Raw genomic sequence first — 22,701 nt, forward strand, 5'->3', positions numbered from 1 at the left:
CAACATATTTGTGGGAACAGATGAACAACATGCACTATTTAGCTGTGCATATGAAAACGTTGCTAACATGTTACGTTCTTTTTTTGGGACAGCAGTTGCTCTGTGAATATGACAGTAGTGACAGGATTTACATCATCTTGCATGAATGAGTAGCACTTGTCTGGGTTTACAGTGTTGAGTAACTTTTTGGATAAATACAAATTCCTCTAGATGACTACTTCAATGCTTTCCAGAAGCCATCCAGCTATAAACCAGCTCTAAAGTTTGATGTAAAAGTCAACAAAGCAGCAGTAATTCGCTGTAGTCTAGACAGAAGATTGGCAAAATATAAATCTAAAGGATTACTGCAGGAAACATCAGCCCTTGCAGTATCTCATGTCTCAGTAAGACTCTTCAAGTACTTAGAATACAAGCCCACAGTCAACCACCTTGGAGAATCGGGCCCAGTTCATTTAATCACTTAACAGTCTTACCTGGCAGATGTTCCAAAAGTGGAAAATGTAGTTAGTAAACAAGCTAAACAAATACATGTTTTAATAGCAGGTGCAGAATTTTTCTTTTCCTCTAATAAAGTATTTAATTCCTGTGCATATTTAAGGACTGCAGCTGAATATTAACAGCACATCAGGAGATGCAATACACACAATTCCCCAAGGCACGGGATAAGCTTTTCAGTTATACTTCTCTAGACTAGCAACAAATTGCAGAAAGCTGACATTTACATGCTCCCTAGGTTCCAGACTTTAAAACTCCTTTAGTAAATAAGAGAAATATCCAGACTGATACGCAGTACAATTTCATTAAAAACTCAGAAACTTGTGAGAAACAATAATTCCACGGTAGTTTTCTCCATCAGAACATTTCAGATAGGATATCAAGAGATGTGGTGATGCAGGACATCCTATTTTCAATTCAGTAGTGAAAATAAAAGTCTGCAGACTTCAGGACCTCCAAAAATTACACATTGCTCCTGTAAAAGCTACCTAAGTTTTAGAATATGGTAAAAAAATATTATAATGCAAGTACTCTTTAATCACTCTGTAAAAATTGTTCTGAAGTCATTTAACAGAAAACACATCTGCATCACAGTGGCTAAATAATCATCTTAAAACTATACATGGTACTTTAACACAGCTGAAGAAAGGACTCAGCTACCAATGTAAGCAAAGAATACTTGCATGATATTTGTGTTCAGATCTAGTCATCACAAACTATGGTATTTGAAGTTTCAGGTGAAGAAATATGAATATATTTAGTTTCAGAAAAGCTCACAAAGATGTGTCTTAAATCAACTTCAACTATAACATACCAAATCTGTGAGACCTTCAGTTGCTTACACAAGCTAGAATACGGCAACGGATGCAGATCAGAGGAAGGCTGATATACTTGGAGAGCTTAGCTATTCATCTTTCCTTAGCCCACTCAAGTTGACCCATTTGGAAGCCAACACAAAATCTTACAAGGGATTAGATCACAGACACTGGGTGAGAGAGTTTTCCCGTTTGAGAATTCTACTCTCCATTAAGAGAAAAAGAGGCTCTACTCAAAAGAAACTGAAGACAGATCATCTACTTTGTCATTTTACAGACACTAATATTCAGAATAAGTCTCCCCATGACGTTCAAAAAGCTTAGACCTAAAACCACAGGTGTCTTAGAGGGCATATTTCATCAAAAAAATAATTTAATGATTAGCAAAAATTTTATTTTACTTTTGCTTACAAAGACTTAACTCCAGCACAACAATCTGAAAGGCTTTGCTTTCTAAAGATCATTTCTAGTCAATTTTTAAAAGTCCTTAAACCAACAATTTTTATCTGTAAAACCACTCACTCTCCCACCCCTTAGTTGAAAACCAAGACTGGCATTTTATCAGCTCAGTGACTACGTACTCAGTGTGCGGTCTTTTCCATAATTCTGGACTCCTGAGGAAGTTTCATATAAATAAAAGTATTCATGAACCAAAATAAACAATATTATCAGTTAATTATCAATTAGTTGAATATTTTTTTTAAAACAGTCATCACTGATTTTGAAATATTAAGCAATACTTATGGGAAAGGACTTTAAACTCTGACTAACATTTTTGATTACTTGATTTAGTCCATGGCAGCACAGGTTTTCTTCATCCTAAAAACATGACCGTAAAATACTTCAGGACAGCTATTTGCACACTATTCATTTAATGTGATATGCTGATTTCATATTTCATAGCAAAAATAAGAATAGAAAAATGTAAAAGCCAATCAAAACAGAGCTATACAATTGTACTGAAATGGTACCAATATCAATTCCAGCATTAAATATTTTTGCAATTCGGCCAAGTTTTGTCCAAAGAAACAAAATTAATCATCACTGCCGGCCTGCTTTTCCATTTTCCGTCGTTTCCATTCTGAAATGCAAGACAACAATTGGTAAGGCTCGTTATTGGAAATACAATCAACAGATTAAGAAAAAAAAAAACAGACTTAAATATTTTTTTAATAAATATTTTTTACATCACTAACCATCCCATCTCTCCCTGCCCCCAACATACACAATCTTATCTCCTCTTAATACTTCTTTAACCAGCAATCAGTACATAAAGGAAGGGTTTCTGCAAAGAAACTTTCCAGCAACAAGTGCAAAAAGCTATCTATCCATTACCAACCTCACCAAAAGACAAAAGCCCATATTCATGTGACTACAGAGAATCTATTTCTAAAATTTGAGCTTTAGCAGTTTGTTTCAAGGTCTTCATTTTCACCCCTCTTACACTGATCATTGACTACCACCACTCTTACTTACTTAAGAGGAGGTTGGTTTGGTTTTTCAGTATTTTTTGGTAGAACATGGACTACTATTCAACTTCGTTACAACACAGCATAAGATTCAACCACTATTATCGACAATATTTTTATATTAGCCATTCCTTTGGAAGCTAAAGCAAGCAACAGACTGGCACAAGAAAGCTCAACTTAGCTACCATTTAACCCCCTGAAGTGTAAGAGTTTTCCTGCAAGGGCAATCACTAAGGCACAGGGAAGACCATTCATCAGTGTTCAGCCTTGCTCAGCACAGATGCAAACAACTGAAAAGCAAACACTACCATAATTCTCCAGCAATGCTGAGACAAAGGAATGTATTTATACTCTTCTGAGGATTAAAATGTAAGGAGTCTTTTTAATGCTGTAACTGCAGTATTCCTCCATACTGCATATTGACTACTGCTAAGATATTTGTAGCGATGCATTTACTGATACAAACCCATTTTCTTCTTTCAGATGTTGATATAGCTCAGCTTTATTGTTGACAGAGTTCAAACGACCAATAAATTCCTGGTGTTTCCTAGAGTTGGCAGTATTAATCCTGTTGCTCCATAAGGACAGCAAGGACATTGGCCCTAAAATTGCAAGTAAAAAGAGTCTAAGTGGTTTAATTTCTGAATTCTTAAACATTATATTATTATAAAGGCTTACAAGAAATTACAGACTATGGTAGTACAACATATTAAAACTGCTAATATTAAACAACCTTATAATAGAGGCTAACTAAATCAAAAAAGCAAAGTGATAACAGCTGAGTAGTTGCTTCATGTGAGATTGACTTTGCTTTAAATGCAGAATCTGAACATCAGCTCAGCCATTGCGGCAGATAAGAGCTCACACCAAGGAAGAGAAGCCAGTGAGAACTGCCCATTCCGACAATTATCCTGCTTAGGCATGTTTATATTTATTAGTCAGCAGGAGACAGTGATTTCTGATACCTGTCCTTAAATAGCATTTCTGACATACAGTAGCTCAAATAACACCAGCAGAAATTCGTCCAACCCCCTGTCAACCCAAGTGCCTATCAGCAGACCCACGCAGTGTCTTGGTATCTCTCTTTTTACATGTTGAGGTTAACATTTATCAAGAATTTCTCAACATTGAGTGTTTAATTAAAAATTATCCTCACTGACTTAGCTTTAACTCCAAGAAGATTCATCTCATTACTTTAGAAAATACAGACTGATACAACTTCTATCTTTAAAAGAAATAATCTGTTGCAATTCTTCCGGTTTACCTTTTGCCTTTTCAACTGTGGGCATTTCATCCATTGTAATAAGAGGTTTTTTGTTGGGTGGCTCAGGAGAATCAGGGGAATCTTTGATAACTTCAGCTTCTGCTAGTTCTTCTTTTTCACGATCCAAAAGACCTTTTAACCTTTTTGAGAGGGAAGGAAAACAGTGAAGCAAAATCTGCTAGAGCAGCACATATGATTCTCGATACCATTTGGTATTCCTCCAAGTTATACGCAACCCATATCATAAGAAAATTTCTTTTGACCCCTTGGAATGGGTGAAAAACAACAGGGAAGACTAGCCAAATAATCCTCTGGATAAAGCCTTAAGTAAAGGTAAGGATCTTAAAATATAATTTAAGTTAGTAGTATTTATATCATAGTTGAGACAGTCGATCATTCTGAATTTTGAAGGAAAGACTAAGTAACAATGAATATACAAAAATACCACGCAATTTCCTATTATCTTTTCTACGTGAATTCAGATCCATTCTATACCAAATCCCTTTTATCTCAGTCCCCATGTTTGTTCCACATGTGAAAGTAAAAGCAATTGTAGGAATGGATTTGATCATACACAGAAAGGCATGAAAGGTCATCGGCGTGGTGACAATAATGTAGGTGAAAAGGTCCTCCTATCCTAAATGATCACAGCATGCACAAAACATATGCAAATTAAGCTTACTACCATGAGAGTTTTTTGATCTCTTTAGAATAGTAGTTTGAAAGACAGAAAACAGAAGAGACTGACAGATGCTTACCACTTAGACAAGTTACAATAACAACATGAATCATATACAGACAATCAATCCTGACATTCAACTAAAGAGAAGAGCCATATCAATCTGGATTGTTTATCCACCTGAACACTAAATTATCTACAGCTCAAGAGAAAATAACTGCCTGTCCCGAGTTTTTAGTCATGTTTTATATTTCTATAAAGCAGTTGAATGTCTAATAGGCAGTGTGATTATGATAAAATCCAACAGCAGCAACTCCTCAAGCTGCAAAGCCCTGCTAAGCGGTCAACAACTTGTCCAAGAACCATACTGCTTGTAAAATATGTTAATTTGAAAAGTCTGATAAGCAGGCACCGTAATAAGATGCCCATTTCCCAAGCTCGGTAGTGGTGACTGATCCAAAAAAACCTTGGGATCCACACTCACTGGTAGTAAGCCAAGGTTACAAGCATGAACACATCAAATTGAAACCTGCAACTGTTTCACTGCAATTCCTCTCCCCTTTGAAGTAGCAGGACAAAAATTATTATGCTACAGTTTTATCTCACTTCAGAAAATTTACCTTTCTGATTCTTGCCATGGTTTATCTGATTCATAGTCTTTGCCCAACTTCTCTGACTTATCTTCTTTGTCTTCTCTCTTTCTACCTCGTTTCTTGCGCTCCTCTTCTTCTGGGGGTTTGCTTCTGCAAGCCATCAAACATTCTAAGACTCGCTGGTGTTTATCAGAGTTGTTTATGTGTGCTCGTACAAGGGTCTCCAATTCATTCCACATAATCCGGTACTGTTCGTCTCTAAGCAAGGCCAGAAAAAAGATATTACATACAGGATTACCTAGATCATTAAACCACTGAATAAATTAAGGTTAAAAAACAGACCTTAAGAAACAAAAAAAAAAACAAAACCAAAAATAACTCTGAACAGATTCTCTGTCCTCTTGTACTGGAGGTCTATCCACCTGGGATTACTCCATCCTTGAAACTTGAAACCACATTGCATTTAACATTTCCCAATTAACATCCAGAGTTAAGTTTAAATTGAAATAGACTATGTCCACCGAAATAAAATTCTTAACTTCCACAAGACCTCACTGCCAAAAGGCATTTCTGAATCCTCTCAGGTGTTTGCTAACTATGCAGTGTCAGGATATGCAGAGGGCCACTCAGGTACTGACATGCAAATTACTTACTATTTAATTCTTTGGATAAAAAAATTTTAAAAGAATTGTATCATGCTACTGTAAATAACTTCCAGTCACGTGGGCAAATCTTCTGTAGTTTAATTTCTTTTCAGCCAATTCTTGGAAATACAACGCACATCACAATGACTAAGATATCAGGATATTCTATGCTTGTTTTAAAGGAGTAGCCCGTATTTTAAATAACTGTTTCAACAGGATTTGACTATTCTAATATAACCCAATTCTAAAGCATTGTTCATTTATAATATGCTTAAGTTTTCCTTTCTATTAATTTGAAATTATTCCATTTTCTCTGTCCTAGCTTGTATCAATCTCTTACCTTTCTTGATGACCATCTTTGCTTTCATATTTTTTAACATACTCGCAATTCTTGGGTAATAAAATGATGTATTTTTTTCCTAACATACAGCAATATCAGTACTGTCATAGCCCCTAAATGATGCAGGCAAAGTATTCACAGCATTTGTTTTGCGTATGTACAGCATTTAGTTTACTACGTATTACCTTTGGCCAAATTTTAAAAATTTGGTATGAAAATAATGTCAATAGAATATTTCTGAAAAAAGTCCAGCATCAACAAAAAGAGATATGCGTGTAACCTTTTTGGACCCTTTCCTCTGGTACCAACTGTTGAAATTGGCAGCGGATCATTTTTCCTCTCCATGTCTACCAAATTGTATATTGTTTTTTGACAATTCAGAACATCCTCATCAGTCATTGCTTCTTTTACAATCACACTGGCTAATGGCACTACCTGTAAGACAAAACAAGAGTCAACAACGCGAAGATCTGTGTACGCCGCAGGAGAGAAACAGGAAGAAAGAAATCAAAGGCAACGGAACCATGGAACAACACACAACAAAAACACTCCCTGTTACCCTCAATTTAGTAATAACTCTGAGCAAGTATAAGCAGATGCACATCGTCTTTACCCAGCAGCACTATAGCTGTCAGATTCAAATATTCCACCTTATTTAGATGGCATTCCAATAACCTACTGGCATTAAATACAGAGTACTTAAGTGAAAATAAAGCTGAAAATAAACTGATTTTGTGGCAAGTGATTTATCATAAAATAGAGTTAATATTTCATCAAGTGGCAAGGTGAAACAATCTAGAACAGAATAAAACGTTACAAACCCCAGGTTACTTACAGCTTGCATGTTGAAGATGGTAGTCTGAGAAATAATCATAGGCCAGTAACGAGTATGTTTCTCTAACTGATCTTTTGCACGTTCCAATGGAATTTCAAGACTTCCATCGATCTTACATCTGGGCTCTAGAAAAGGAGTTAATCGGTTTTCCCTCATAAATTCACCAAAATCCTAATGATAACCAAACAAGATACAATTAGGCATTTCTCTAATAAAGTGACTTTCACTGAACGGGCAAAACAGCATAGTCTTGCTTATCACTAACCGTGTACCATCCCCACCGCTAAATTTGACCCTAACAACCAGAGCCCTGTTTCTAGCTTTCAGATGTACATTACTCAGGGTGAACACAAAAATAGTTGTATAAAAATATGGGTTAAAAACTGATGCAAGGTTTTTGATGAGGAGGCCTTCTGGATCTGCAAGGTATTTCATGTATGGTAAGAGTTTTATTATGTTTTTCTGGAAGCCACTTCTGCTTGTTTACAACAGATACAAAGGATGTGTTGAAAAAAATAAAGCAAAAAACCAAAATGAATGCCAGCGGATTGTCTGCTCCATAGCCAGGATTCAAAGCTGACAACTTCATCTTTTCTATCTACTGTTCAAGCCATTCATGTGCAATCTATCCGTCTGACAATAAGCAGGATATAGTCCTGTGTGTATCCAGCCCACAGAAAAAAAACTTGCCAAGAAAAATGTTATTCTAGAATAAGAACAAACTTTAAATACTTCTAGTGCACAAGGAGGCAAGTACTTCCTTGACACGGAAAGGATTCTGTGAAGCAGTCATAACAATAAGCAGATGTACTACTCTGTACTAAATATGTATCAGTAATACAAAGAAGTTTTGACCATGCAATCCACTCCAGCTCTCCAGAAAACGTACCAACGTTTCCTTTACACATTGCACTACATCTCTTGTCATCTGAGATAAGCAACAACTTAAGAAAAAAGAAAAAACCACAAAAATAAAAGAATCTTACTGTAATCCGGTAGTCAGTGACTCTTCCACCACACCCTTCGCTAATTGATGGGGGATCTTCTAGAATTGATCGCGAGCTGCTTAATACATGCAGAAAAATTTCTCCTCCATGGCTGCTGAGCATGTGACTAATTACTTTAGAGCCAGACTTGCGTGGCTGTTCCAACAAAACAGAACGACCTGTTGGAAATGAGATCAGTTTCATTAGTTACTGCGTGCTGCAATTTTAAGTTAAAAACTATACTCAATACAGGTTTGTACCTAGCCAGTAAGACTCTGAATTCATCAAAGTTGTGTTTTCCCCTAGCTGAATGAGAAACTGCTATCTCCTTTGAGTATTCACTCCATGTCTTTACACGGAACGCAGTGTCACATGCTCGTAAATTTTACACGGAAAGATCAAAAAGCCTCTCTCCTGGACCAACCAATCACTTTCTCTGTAGGACATTATTCTTAGGAAAAATACGTATTTGTAAGACATTAAAACGGTATATTGTGTAAGGGCAGTTTGCCATTCTTAATTATTACAGATTATGTTGTATACTAAACTTATCTGCCCCTACTGCAGAAACTCTCTCATTAAAAGCAACTTCTAAAAAGTAACAAAATAACCTACTTGAGTATAAAGGTTATCAATTGATACTATTTGTTAATGCATTAATGGATAATGTTTTTCAGAGAAATAAAAACGCTTTTGTCTTATTTCCAGTAAAATACACTAAGCATAAAAGGGTGCATTCTCCAAATAAGGTCATTGTTATGAGGAAGCAAAAATAGAAGATCAGAAGAGAGTGGTTATCTGAAATATGCTATTAATTTTGGTTCTAACCATTTTTATTAATCAAAGTACTTTTTCAGTACAGAATCTTTAGGGAAAAATACATAAAAATATAGTGTTTAATAAAACCACTGCACGTTTATTTAGACATTCAAATAACTTGACTGAAGAAAACATCCCATTAAAAGGATGTTTGTAATGCAATTTTGTTTGCAAACTGTAAAAAAACCCCACATGTAGTCAACATTGACTACCTATTACTTGTTTGGAAGAAACAGCTTTGGCTTACCTTTTTAAGCCTGGCAATGGCTTAAATGGCAACGGCAATCTCTTATAGCAAGATTATTCATGGCAATGGGCAAGATCTTGCAGATAAACAAAAGATAACAATCTAACATACTTTTTGACCGATCCCAGTACACATGTCTGCTTCAATTGACCAACATACTTAGTTGGTCATAACCCAGTTAAGAGCTTTTTGAGGCTGCCCAGCATCTGCTAAAAATCAGGCATGTATGTAAGTTGCTAGTATTTTCCAATAGTCAAAGTAAGCATTGTGATCGAGTGCACTATCACCTACTGAACACAGTGTTTCCTACTAAGCAGCATAAAGTGAAAAGTATTCTACATTTGGATTCAGAAAAGAACTACCAGAATTCAATACTTGCTCCTTCTTTACATCTTTCCTCCCATCTTCAAGTTTCAAAACACATTCCATTTGCCTTTGAGTACATTTAACAACTTTCTTCTCTTATTTCTACGACATGTTAATATAAACTTGACATTTTTACAGTATATAGACATTTACTGCTGTACAAACCAAAATGTGGTAAGTGCTCTATTCACAATATTAACAACTAAAACAGTAAATAACAGTAAATAATTAGCCAAGGACACAAATTTACCATTAAGGAGAAAGTTAGTAAGGCATGAAGAAGGTCTGCTATTTACATCTACTGGTGAAATTCTGTACGCTCCAGTGCAATAGTGTAATTCTGAAAAATAAATGAGTAGAAAAGTTGAGAGTGTAGTTCCACATACAGAAAAAACATCCCACAAAGTAAAAGAAAGGAAGAGGAAGAGGCTATTCCCCAATCAGCAGAACTAAAAAGACTAGCTGTCTCTCGATCTAATAATCTGCTCCTTTCACCATCTCCTCACAATCATTCCAGTACCCTCAACTCTGAGAACCTAATACATTCCCAAGCCCTATTTTCAGCAGGACCTCCAGTTCTTTATCTCCTGAACTATTTCACTGTAGAGTCAGCCTTCTCTTATTTCTCTTATCTATATTTTTGACCTGCTGGCTCAAAGAGTCAACATACCTTGCCAATAGTCTACAGGGTGCATGAGCTGAACGGCCAGGTGGTTCCTATGTTGCCCCAAATCTTCCCTGTTTTTCTCTCCTTTACTCAGATTCAGGTAGAGATCTCTCTCCCTTACTCAGATTTGAAAGTTAATATAGAGCAACTAGTCTACTGATAGTATCATTGCATACACTTAATTACCTTACAAAGCTTTTAACTTAGCACACTAAGTGCTAAAGATAGTACTTTGATATCCCGCCCCAAACAAGAATTAAAACTGAAAAAGATTCAATGTCTCAAAGCTGCTATGTTAAAAAACCACCACTGTGGAACTGACAGGTATACTTGGCCCTGTGGGACGGGCAAATAATTACTGAACATTGTCATCAAGGAAAAACTTCATGATACTTAAAAAGAGACTGAAAAAAGCCACCAAAAAACATTACTACCCCTCTCACCTCTTACACAAACCACTGATTAGCTAAGATCAGAGGAGCATCATACAACCATTAGTAAAGCAGGGTGCAGTCAGCAGCAAGGTTTATAGAGCAAAAGGTAAAACCAGCATTAACAAGAGGCAAATTACCTCCTTGTTCAGATTCTTAGCAGTGTACGGAGAGAACAGTGTTCAACACAAGTTAGAATATCAGTTTTGGAAGACACCATGTTACCTACCCACACTATTTGTTCGAGGAGTACACCATTTTAATGTTACAGTTTCTTTAAATGTGCCTTCTCTGCTGTTGCCACCTATATGATTATCACCTGCAACATAGTCAGAAAAAGTGTGTGATCAGCCATATTTTCTTTATTACAAAAAACTCTGAACTTCTAAGGTACAAAATATTTATAACATAAGCATATAGAAAATGTAATCTAATTTTAAAAGGTTAGATATCTAACTTAAGCAAAAAAGAGTTATTAGCAGTGGCAGTTTAAAATCAGCAGCCATTGCATGTATTTTAAAAACCAATTCAGCAAACAAAATACTGCAGCTCTAGAGTATGTTCCATAGGTTTGATTCAACATTTAGAAAATTATAGATATGTTTTTTATCTATAACAGGCAATTTTTTTCTTCTAAAACGCCTAGGACTTTAAGACAGTATCTTTTTAAATTTTCCACACAGAAATCAGAACACTTAACAAAAATTAGAGCTGATCATTTCTTGTACATATTATATCCCAAAGCCAAGACTGAAACTGATCTAAAGGCACATTAGGCAAGTTGGGCTTTTTGGGGAAAGAAGTATTTGGTCTCATCATCCGGTATCTTTGCTATGTCGGATTCAATCTGAACATCTCTCAACATGTTTTACTGGCCGTAGATGTTTTATCATTGAAATACTTTCATACAACATCTCACTGATTACTGGTCTGGCAAAAACCACCTGAAGGCCTTAAAACAGACATTATCAATACTCCTTAATACATTAAACTACTTTTCTACGGGTGAGTTTTGAGATTCTTCATGACCTTTGACTCACGTTATCTCAGGAAAGAATTAACTGAGTTTTGCACGAAGTTTCAGAATTACAGTAGCACAGTTACTTAATATGCTCGAATCCACAATAATTGGGAGGAATGAGACACATACATCAACATGCAACTTTGTATGTAATATGTTAGGGTTTAGCCTAATCTCTCATGTAATAAGTTTTATTTCATATCAAAGACATTTACTCAAAAGATTTGTTTGATCATGCAGGTCACTTGCAAAAGTTGATTTTTTTTCAGTTAAATTAACTGAGATCATTTTAGAAAGTCTCTCAGAATATCTAAAGGCCAAACTTATTTAATCTAAAAATTCTCTAGCAACATTTCACAGAAATAAGATCAATGTAACTGAATTCCTACTTTCCTAGCACCAGAGCTACTACAGCTGAAAGATTTATTTAAAAACAAATAAAAGAAACCAAAATTTACAGGATCTGAGAACAGACTTTTTCCTCTCCAAGTTCTGATGGAAAAAATTTGAAGAGGAATTGCAGTCGGAGTTTGCTTTTGGCTTTCACTAGCAGACTTATTCCTTGAGCCAATAGGTATTACAAAACTCTTTCTGAGCCCTTACAATGAAGTTTTATGCTTTCAGTATGGTAACACAAGTTCAGGTGAGTCTGAATTCATTACTGTAACATCCTATTCTTTGTCCTCAATCTTTAATCATACACTCCACTAAAATATGGAGCACAGTACTTGTAGATGATAATGAGGAGTCATCTCCTTTTCCTCAGAGTAACAGTAATCCCCTTGAGAAAAAGCACAAACTCCCTAAAATGGCTACTTACGGACCGTATGATTTCAAACTTCAGAAAAGTATCCACTCTTTATTAAACAACTCTGACATATCTCATTTGTTAAATTCTTCACTTCTTAGAAATTAAACCACAATCAACTCTCTAATATGCTTTAAAACTATATAATAGAGTTTCGGATAGTAAAACAAATACCTACCAGCCTATATCTAAGTACACGTATTCTACACACACAGTAAATCAGACCAAGCTTTTAATGGTACTGAATCATATAACAGAAGTTACAATCAATGCAGTAAGAGAAAACAAAGCATACACAAGCCTTGGAAAGCTTCAAATGAGATGACAGCACTGAAAAGGCATACAGTCTAAGTATTCCATAACACACTGGCACAGGCTGAAGGTTTTTTCACTGCTTGGCTTTGCTTTTAATTCTACTAATACAGAATTTTTAGCCTGACTTAAGAAAATTTTACAGCCAGCACTGTTTCCTGAACAAAATAGTTTTGCATAAGGCTTACCATTGTGTTTTTCTAACCTCAGTTATTAAAAATTCACCTCAGAGGAATACTAGGTAATAATTCCAAATTTACAAAAAGGATACTAGGTATTTCAAATACAACAAGAAAGCTCAAAAGCCCAATAACTATTGTCTTTTCCAAAGCAATTACTGTCATAAACAGGCCTATGGGATGTAAGTGATGTCAACTATTATTACTTAACAGACAGATTAAAAGTTCAATTGTGCAAGGAATAATTTTCCACAAATACCCACAAGAGGTACTTTCTTTGTAAAATCACTGCACATCTGGGGTCTCATCTCACACAAATATCCTGAACATGTGAAACCTTGTCTGATGAATTCGACCTGGTTTTTTTCATTGCTATATCCTTATTACTATATTAAAATATGCCAGTAATGAGTAAAACAATGCCAACATTACAAATCAAGTTCTTGGGTTGTAAGGAATAACTGAAAATCATGCCTGAAATTTACATCAATTTGAAGCTCACAATCTTTCTTTGTGAATACTTCCAGCAGGCTGATCAAAAGCCACTTTTAGAGGACTACTTCTACTTACCACTCTTCAAAAAGTCAACATGTGCCTCTTTGTGATGAAGAAGCTCCACATCATAGTTGGCTGATGTGTTAGCATGTTGCTCTTCCTTTAAAAGAGAAGGTAGAAAGAATAAATATAATTATTTTAGCTAGACATCACTGTTTTCATAAGTGAATGATTCTACGTTTACCTTTCACTCCAGAAGAAAACAAAAAGTCTCCAAAGTGCATCAGACAACAACAGGATTGCAATGTTGAGGAAACTGTTTGCTCTTTGACCTGTTTAAAGACGCAGCCACCTGCTTTTCCTCTTTTTTTCCTTTTTTGAAACCCTATGGTTTTCTCTTTATACAAATGTCATGACAGGGTACATAGTGTAAGATATAAGTAAAAAATAGGCTTAACTACTTTTGTTTAAATTAGTGAAGTTAAGGAAGCCTACAACATATTGAATACCACCAGCAGTTACAACTTACTGAGCAGCAAGAAATGGGCACTACATTTTACTTTTCATAACTAAAAATCTCAAGAATCCAAACCAAAAAACACACTTCAAAGTTACATATCTGTGCAAGGAAATGATAGTAAGAAGTGTACTTGCAGTTGCAATTCTATAATTTAAAAAAATAGATGTTTGTAAACAGGACACCGCATCTTTAAACAGCTGCAGAGGACTAGCAAAAACAGAACAGTAACCTTGGTAATTTATTCCAAGTTAAAAAAAAAAAGGAAAAAACCACAGAGAACCCAACATAGTCTATTACTACAGGGACAAAGGCAGAAGGGAGAGGCATACCAGCAGCACACAGGTCAGAAAGTTACAGACAAGGTATTTGCAAACTTAAGTCACATTTATGCCATGACCCATGTCAAAGTTTCATTAAAGCTGTGAAAATAATTTTTAATTTCATGTTTTAACTTATAAAATCCATACAATATTGCTAGTTTTCAAAGATGCAAGTGACTATTGACAATATTAGACCTTGATGAATTTTTTAAATCAGGAAAGTTTATCTGCCCCTGCCCTTTTTGTTTGTTTGAATACTGACACTTCTGTTTCAATTGTCTCTTGCTGCCTGATCAGAAAACTACTGTAAACTTAATACTTGAAATTCTTAGTTGCACTGATTTTCCTCCTAGTAGTGATAAAAAAAAATTAAAAATAGGGAGATAAACAACTTTGAACAGAAGATGTTTAATTTAATATCTTTCTTAACTAGATATATCCCGTCCCCCCATTTCTGGTTTATGGATCTTCAAACTGGAAAACCTACTGGAAAACCTTTAGTTAAAAATCAGCTATTAGTTACAAACACCTTTATGTTGGGTGGGCATGATAATGAAACAGAGGAAAAAGAGACTCACTATGCCACTATAATGCACAAGGGTCAAGAATATCTAAACACAGCTAGAAAAAGACAAAAGAATCACAGACAAAGTAATCTGAGGTAAACAAGATTGTATTAATATAAAATAATATAAACAGAACTGAAATAACACTTGTATTGCTACATCAAAAATTGAGATTCAGCAATACAACATTTTGTTCTGTGATCCTTCTTTATTTTTTTTTCCCCCTTTATTTTTACTAACCTGGTCACAGACATTGAATGTGGGCTAATAAAAAAACAAAACAGAAAATATGATATGGAGAGAAAAATCAATGTAAAAATTCAATTAAAATAAACATTAAAAGTTTTCAAACAAATTTAGAAGTGATGCAGCTAGTTAACACAAAGCTATAGACACAATATTACCTTCATAGGAATGTTAGTTATTGTGGTTGAAGCCAGATCAAAGTGCTGTTGTACTAAAACATTCAGTTTTGTAGCCAGATGCCGTCCCGCACGGACACTGTGCACTTCACTGGTTAAAACAGGTGAAAGCTAAAATAAAATGACATGGAGTATATAGTATTAATGGATTAGGCTCTAGTACCATGTAACAGCATTATTCATCTGAAACTCTAAAATAAGCACATTTATACTGCTAAATTCGACTGGGGAAAAAACTACCACCCAAAAAACCCACACCATGGAAAACTAAGAAGGAAGAAGCAAAAATTTCTCATTCAGAATTTTGCAGGTTATGCCAGTTGTTATAGTTGCAGTTGCTACAAAATTGTCAAAAAATTAGAAGTCTGCTAAAAAACTTGAGTCATTAATTTTTAATAGGAAGAATTAGTATCACAACATGGGGAAGAAATCCTCTTAATAGCAGCTCTGAGCCTAGTTTTTTGCTCTTTTACCTGCTGAGTAACAGGAACAAAGTAATTTTTATATACCTACCCGTAAATGCATCATATATACACAAGGGAAACAAACACAAGCCATAAGATGCATTTGATTTTTCCCTAGCCAACAAGGACACTGGTTTTAGGCTTTTGAAAAAAAAAAACCAACACAAAAAACCCAGTGCTAAAGATGACTGTCTTATAGAGGAAAGGAGTAGTCAATTTATTCTCTCCTGTTCACATTTTATTTTTTTAGCACAACTACAAAAGTGTTTTGTAGAAAAGAATCTCGGGAAGGTAGCTATTATAGTCCTTTTTATTTATGAAATAATATGCAGGACTAAATGCCTTTCATGTTAAGAATAAGACTTTCTTGTGTCTTTTCTCTCTCTTACAGACAGCACATTAAAATACTGAGCAGAGCAGACTGATGAAGAGCAGAATGTATTACAAAACATTTTGTACGTACTTGGTTTCAAACAACCACCACTAAGCATACAAGTCCACAGAGCACATGTGCTTTTGTTACTGAACAACTGAGATGTCAATATATAGAATAATTTCTTACTTGCGTCCTTCCACCTCTTCGTAAAAGAATCTTTAAAAGTACCTGTAGGGTACTTAAGTATTTGATGAACTTCAAGCATATTCTACATTCCTACAACATATTACCCTTCCACTTGGAAGCAGATATGCTTTCCAATGCTTTTCATTAAAAAGGCATCCTGTTTGCTAACACTGGAACAGCAGCATTTATACACAAAAGCTCATTTTGGTTTCATGAGAAAACCATTCAACCAAAAGGCTAAAAATGGCTAACATGTTAGTCTGGATAACATGCAACACGCAGTGCTGAACAATATCCACATCATCCAGTAACAGATATTTGGGAAAACGGGGCTTCTGCTAGCTAGCGGCTTATGCTTGAATAGGAGGAAAGTTACTCAACTAACCTATTCAACACACCAAGTAGTTGATGGTTTTCCACTAGGTTCCTAAATGTGCATTTCTGTCTCAAAAAAACCCATCAAACCCAAGACTATCATTCCAAGGCATTAACAGGCTTACTTCACAAAAAAAAGAATCATGAATTATTAATGCAAGAAATTTAAGTAATGAAATGAAAAAAGGGGATACCATATATGCACAAAGACTACAAAACAAGAAAACAAAGCATACACTTTAGATGGCAATATGCAGGCTGCCAACTTTTCAAAGAATTATCACCTGTACTTTTTCCTACACCTTACCAGACATGGTTCTTAATCCTTGGATAAGTTTTCTCATTTTAAGCTCCTTACCTCTTTTTTAGGACGATCTGAGACAAGGCTGTCTTCACCAACTGGGTAAGTATGGATTAAGACCAATTCACATTTCTGAATCTGCATTAGACTTAAAAATAAAAACATTCTGTTTAGCCTATAGTGTGGCAGACTATCTCCTAGAAATGAGATACATTCTCCCACGATTCATCTGATTTCCAGAACACAGAATCATAAAGATATATTACAACATACTGTTTCTGAAAGCATTCTGTAGAAACTAGGTTACATTAATAATTTTCAAAAGCACATACTTCAAAATAGTTTTTATCAGAATAAAAAAATAAAAAGTATAACATTTCTAGCTCTTCAGATGCTATAGCACTGTGTTTCTTTTTGGACATATCAATGGAATAGATCCCTAACTGATGTAATCTGTTCAGCTTCATTCAACTGAAAATTGACACTACAGAGGATTTGTGTCTCCATGCATGCACGCAAGTATTACCAAGGGGATTCCAGTGAACATGAAAATAACTACCCAGATAGCATGCTTATCTCCTAATGTGGCTGAAAACTTGGAGAGATCAAGACATTGTTCCACATCTCTACCTACAGGAGTGAGACCACTTTTCTGTCTTTACAGCGGACTTCGAACCCGATTCCCTGGGGCAGTATCCTTTATACATACATGAAACTGCAATCGCAGCAGGTAAATATAGGAGATTCCTGCTTCTGCTATTTAAGTGCCTAAGGAGCAACCAAGAATAGGATCTCAACCTACTATACACTTTACAAGGCAACACACAGTCCCTGGGCCAAACAGTTCACTGTTTAATTAGACAAAACATATGGCAGAAAAATGACTTCTCAGAGGAGATGCAACCTGTATTTCAAGAGATTCCTTTATCTCAAGGGAAGTGTCAGGCAATGCAATAATTTAGAAATTTAAAACTAGTTTCAAAGAAGTTAGCTAATTTAGTTGAAGAAAGACGAACGTAAAATTAATGCAGTGTTATCAAGAAAAAATGCATCAGATGCATTACTGATTACAATATACAGTATATAACAAGGCACAGTTACGCGTCTCATTTTGGAGCAAGATGTAGAAGGTAACAACCTAAAGAAATACTGTCCTATGAGGATAAAGGATGATACTGAAAAGCTAACGATTATACACCAGCTCTAAGTCAACAATATCATGATTTAGCACCTTGCATTTCACAGAAGCATTCATTCCAACAGTTCATTAGAATAAGTTTTAAGTGAAAAAATACATCCATATTTCACAGAGGATATAACAGGCACGTGCAGAATTAAGAGAAACTACGTTTGTAAAAAGCATACTCACTGATCTGAATTAGCGGCAAGCTTGTTATGCTCATGAATGGTTTCCTGAACACAATCCTCAAGCATCCGAACATGACTGTCACTAGAAAGAAATTTTACATTTTTTTTAATGCAGGATAATCAATCCTCCCGTTCAAAGCAACATGCCACTAAATGCTCTCCCATTTCAAGTGGGAAATTTTTGGTTTGCTACTGTAACAGACCTCCATAAATGAAACCTTTAATAAGGCAAGAAATGATCTAACAAAGAACCCCAAAAAGCTAGCTCCTTAGGCCACTGTGATGACAATCAATGAAAGACTTCTAAAAATGTATGAAATAACTTTTTTTTCCAAATGGTAGAAGCACATTATCATACATACCTTTTCGCATTAGTAATACAGATTATTCTTCCTCTGTTTCCAACACGTTCTGCATTCTCCATGAGCATGGTTCGAGCCTCATGCTGGTATTCTGTTATTTTGCAGAGTGCTTCAACTGCTGCAACCAGACCATGAAGTATGCTGCAGCACTCTGGATCTGCCCTAGGATTAGGTGGCCCCCCAGCCGCTAATGCTGCCATCAACTAGTTAAAAAGAAAGAAAGAAATTATTATTGAAAATTACTTTCCGGCCATTTGTTAAGAGAAACGTCATCATTATAACTTATTTTACATGCAAATTAATATTGCTGGGAGAAAACCAAACAGAGCAATTAAAGACCATTATATGTCGCTAGCCTTCCAGAAAACATTTGGCCCTAAATTATCCTTTGCAATTCATTTATTAATTGTTACTAAGCCTTGAGAATATAATATTCTCATTTATTACAGAAAAATACCTGGCTATAATAACAAGTTATATCCAATACCTGAAAGAAATTCTAACATTACCAGTTGCCATCTGCTTTTATTTTCTGAGAATTTGGAAATTCAGTTCCTCCCCAAAGTAAATTTTTCAGAGGATGAGCCCATTCAGTATGAAACAAAACGAGAGCAAAGAATATTTACAATTTATTTTTTTTACATGGTTTATTTGCCTATAGTGCAAATGTAAAAAAAAACAAAACCAAATTTAAAATTCAAGAAGTATCACCAAATTACAGAAGAAATACACAGATAATTTCTTCATAACATTTATTTTAATATATAGCTCTATACTCAAAGCTACTGGGTTCTTTTTAAATTATGTAAAGCTACCTATAGAATAGTCCAGCCTCACAGGCTATTTCTTAAAATTCTGTTACGCAATAATTTCAGACCAGATCCACCAACATTTTAACCAAAGATTTTTTCATATCGAACATGGTAAGAAGCTGCTATTTATTCCGCAATTAAACTAGACTTACAAAACAAAAGAACAGTTACAAAGCATACCTCCTGCAAGTTCTGATCTTCTTGAGTCCAAGAATTCAAGACATGAGCCCCAGAATCACTCACAATGAAATTCACCTAAAAGGATCAAAAAAGCACATGTAAATGTAAGATACCAGCCATTATGGCTACTTCCCCAAATCCAAACAAACATGAATTACACGTCTTTCTTCTGATACTCTGCAGTTATGTGCAATAACAAGCCAAACTAAAAAAAAGACAAAAACAATACAAAAAGCATCCACTTCTGCTATATTCAGTTACCTCTTTAGCGACATTATGATTAACAACTTCTTACTCTATTTGTATTTTTAAGCCACTAAATCAATCTCTACACCAAATTAGCATTGCAGGATATTATGAAGTATTTTAATAATTAGGTAATATTTTCAGTAGAATAGCTACAAAATAAAGTAAATTCTTATACTATAATGTTGCAAATCATTCTCCAAAGACTGTCACAGTAGGCCACTGGGGTAAATATCTAGCAAAATTTAATAAACATCACATAGCAAAATATGTTCTAAAGGCAACAAAAAAGTCAAGAGGAAGCACACTTTCCAACTCAATTTCAGTTTCTCATACCACACACTCCAGTTCAGCCAACTGATTCAAATCCATTAAGCATACACTTGATATAATCCCATAACGGGACTTGACTGTATATTAAATGCTCTGGAGTTTAAATTAATCATTCGTTGTCTGAGAACCAGGACATGCAACCCATCAATGCAGCGCGGCTGACGTGCATCAAATCACTGAACTACTGGAGGTATTTGTTAGTGCCCGGCCTCTGCCTCAGCTGCTCTCTGACACAGCCAGTATTCCACCATCACTACTTTGTACCAATACCACTGTCACAAGGTTAACTTTTTTTTTTAAATTGCACAATGGTTTACTCAATAATGAGAAAAGATCTAAAAAACCAGGGATTAGTTACCTTACTTTATGATACAATGTTACAGAACCCACCATTCTGTTTATTTTTTCTAAACAAGGCACTGTGTGCAGGGAAGCTCTCCCACTTTTTCAAACTGGTAGCTTCAGGGCAATCCTACCTCTTCCTAAAGCCCAGAATTCCTTCAAAGTTGACAGCAAAAACCTTATGAAGTGCTACCAAGTGTGTTTAGAAACAAAACTCAATTTGAAGCAATACCTCACTCAAGCTTTTGTAGACTTACAGCTCAGGAGAAGACAATAATAAATCTGTAAGTTACCTTAAAGCACCTCTCCTCACGTTTTGCACTGAGTTAAAGTGACAATGAAAGGTCCCAAAAATAAATATGTAATGGGATTCATATACTACTCAAACCAATTTAAATAGCTATAAAGCATATCAACAGCACAAAGAAATTTTTATATAATAAATTATACTTGATCTTTTAATCTAACCAACAGCTAATGATATTAAAAGACTTCATTAAAATGGGAAAATATCCCTTATACTATCAAGTATCATATGCAGTATGGCTAGAAGAACTTACCAGTTTCTTGAAAGGGAAAATATCATACATTATTCTACAGTACTCCATGGACGATTCCACTGAACAGGTCCATAGTGATTTTGATATGGGTGCTAGAGGTATAATTCCTTGGGTCCGATTCTTTACTAACATATCGAATTCAACATGCTGTCTGCAGGATTCTGCCATATATGGGCAGTGATCCACAACGAAAACAGTTTTATGAGACTCAGAAAAGATTTTCATTTTCTTCCTAAAAGAAACAGATATTAAAATCAGAAAGAAATTGTACAAGGCAAAAAAATCACAAGATCACTGTGCAATTTATATAGTATAAAATTATCTTACTAGAATATGCAAGTTTTAAAGAGGCTACCTCTTACAGTATTTAGATTACATATTGCATACATTAGCTCCTACAGAACTGTTAAGCTTTTAAAAAAACTACAAAAATTCCCACTAGTCCATATATTTAGTATACTAGACTTCTAATCAGAAGAAACTGTTTTTTGTCAGGAGGAAAAAATATAGAAAATGTGAAAGTATACTGTTGAAAAGGCAACAACGATGCACAGTATTACCCTCCCCACTTTTCTAATTAGAAGAAACTTTTAAGAAAAAAAAGTACAGAAACTGCTTCCTATTTAAAGCTTATTTCTTAAAATAAGGAACATGGAAAAAAAAAATTATGACTAGGCTATACAGACCTTGAAGTAGCACAAACATCAGACTTTTAAGTAGATTTTCAGCCTTCACTTTGCTAGGTACATCTTTCTTTTTTCAAGTGAGTATTTGCATCTGTACTTTGATCTTTCACTGACAGACATATCAAGTCTGAAACCATAACGTAAATGTTTCTTATCCAACAAGACTCATAGGAGCACCCCTTGTATTCTTCCCAACTATGGAGCCTGAGAACTCTGCAACGAAGTGTGGTGCATTTTCCTGTTTCACATCGATAGACTGGGTTTCCCTCTCCTATAGCATCACTGAAAGAAATACTTTTGGAGCAACTATAACATCAGATCCTCGTGTTAGGGTGGACATCATAACTTGGAGACCCAAACTACACATGAAAATTAATCTTAGACTAGCGCTACTTAGACCACTGATCTTTGACCAAACACTCCTCATCAAACTTATCCAACTTCTAGATCTTTCCATAACGTTTCTAGTATAAAAATCTATTTCGTCCACGCAAATGCTGCTGACTTACAGAACACACAAAACCAAAAAATATATATGAGCTCATTTAAGAAACTAAAGTATTGAAATACTGAGGACGTACACAAGTCAGGCTGCGGGCAGCCCCCGGCTCTGGGGGGCGCGTTTCGCACCCGTCCTCAGCAACAGCTGCAGCTGCCGGGGCACGGCACACCCCTTTCGGCAGAAGCCAAGGCCGGCCCGGCCCCAGAACTTGCATCCTACCTCTAGGCTGGCAGAGCGCCCGAGGGGCCGGGGAAGCCGCGCTGGCTCCTCGAGGGCAGGCAGGGAGGGAGGGAGGCAGGCGGGAGGGACGCACGG

The 22,701-nt window shown here is 35.6% G+C and overlaps 1 protein-coding gene across 1 annotated transcript; it reads right to left on the bottom strand.

The window, feature by feature from the left end:
- Positions 1-734: 734 nt before the first annotated feature.
- Positions 735-21,424, bottom strand: ASUN (asunder, spermatogenesis regulator). Its single transcript, XM_009279030.2, has 16 exons — positions 21,199-21,424; positions 19,718-19,792; positions 18,726-18,928; positions 18,365-18,445; positions 17,053-17,143; positions 15,276-15,404; positions 13,541-13,625; positions 10,880-10,969; positions 9,803-9,892; positions 8,121-8,299; positions 7,135-7,305; positions 6,580-6,734; positions 5,343-5,573; positions 4,044-4,183; positions 3,246-3,381; positions 735-2,391 (listed from the first exon to the last, which is right to left on the bottom strand). Exons 1-16 carry the CDS (start codon positions 21,421-21,423, stop codon positions 2,352-2,354), a joined length of 2,121 nt encoding a protein of 706 aa, XP_009277305.1. The 5' UTR covers position 21,424; the 3' UTR covers positions 735-2,351.
- Positions 21,425-22,701: the final 1,277 nt, after the last annotated feature.

Source organism: Aptenodytes forsteri, unplaced genomic scaffold, assembly GCF_000699145.1.
Source record: "Aptenodytes forsteri isolate BGI_AS27 unplaced genomic scaffold, ASM69914v1 Scaffold241, whole genome shotgun sequence".
NCBI lineage: Eukaryota > Metazoa > Chordata > Aves > Sphenisciformes > Spheniscidae > Aptenodytes > Aptenodytes forsteri.

Coding starts and splice junctions, on each gene's coding strand:
- ASUN (XM_009279030.2), bottom strand. CDS start 21,423: ATGAAAATCTTTTCTGAGTCTCATAAAACTGTTTTCGTTGTGGATCAC. Junction 6,735..7,134: donor CCATCTTCAACATGCAAGCT/GTAAGTAACCTG, acceptor TTTGTCTTACAG/GTAGTGCCATTAGCCAGTGT. Junction 4,184..5,342: donor CCATGGCAAGAATCAGAAAG/GTAAATTTTCTG, acceptor CCTCTCAAAAAG/GTTAAAAGGTCTTTTGGATC.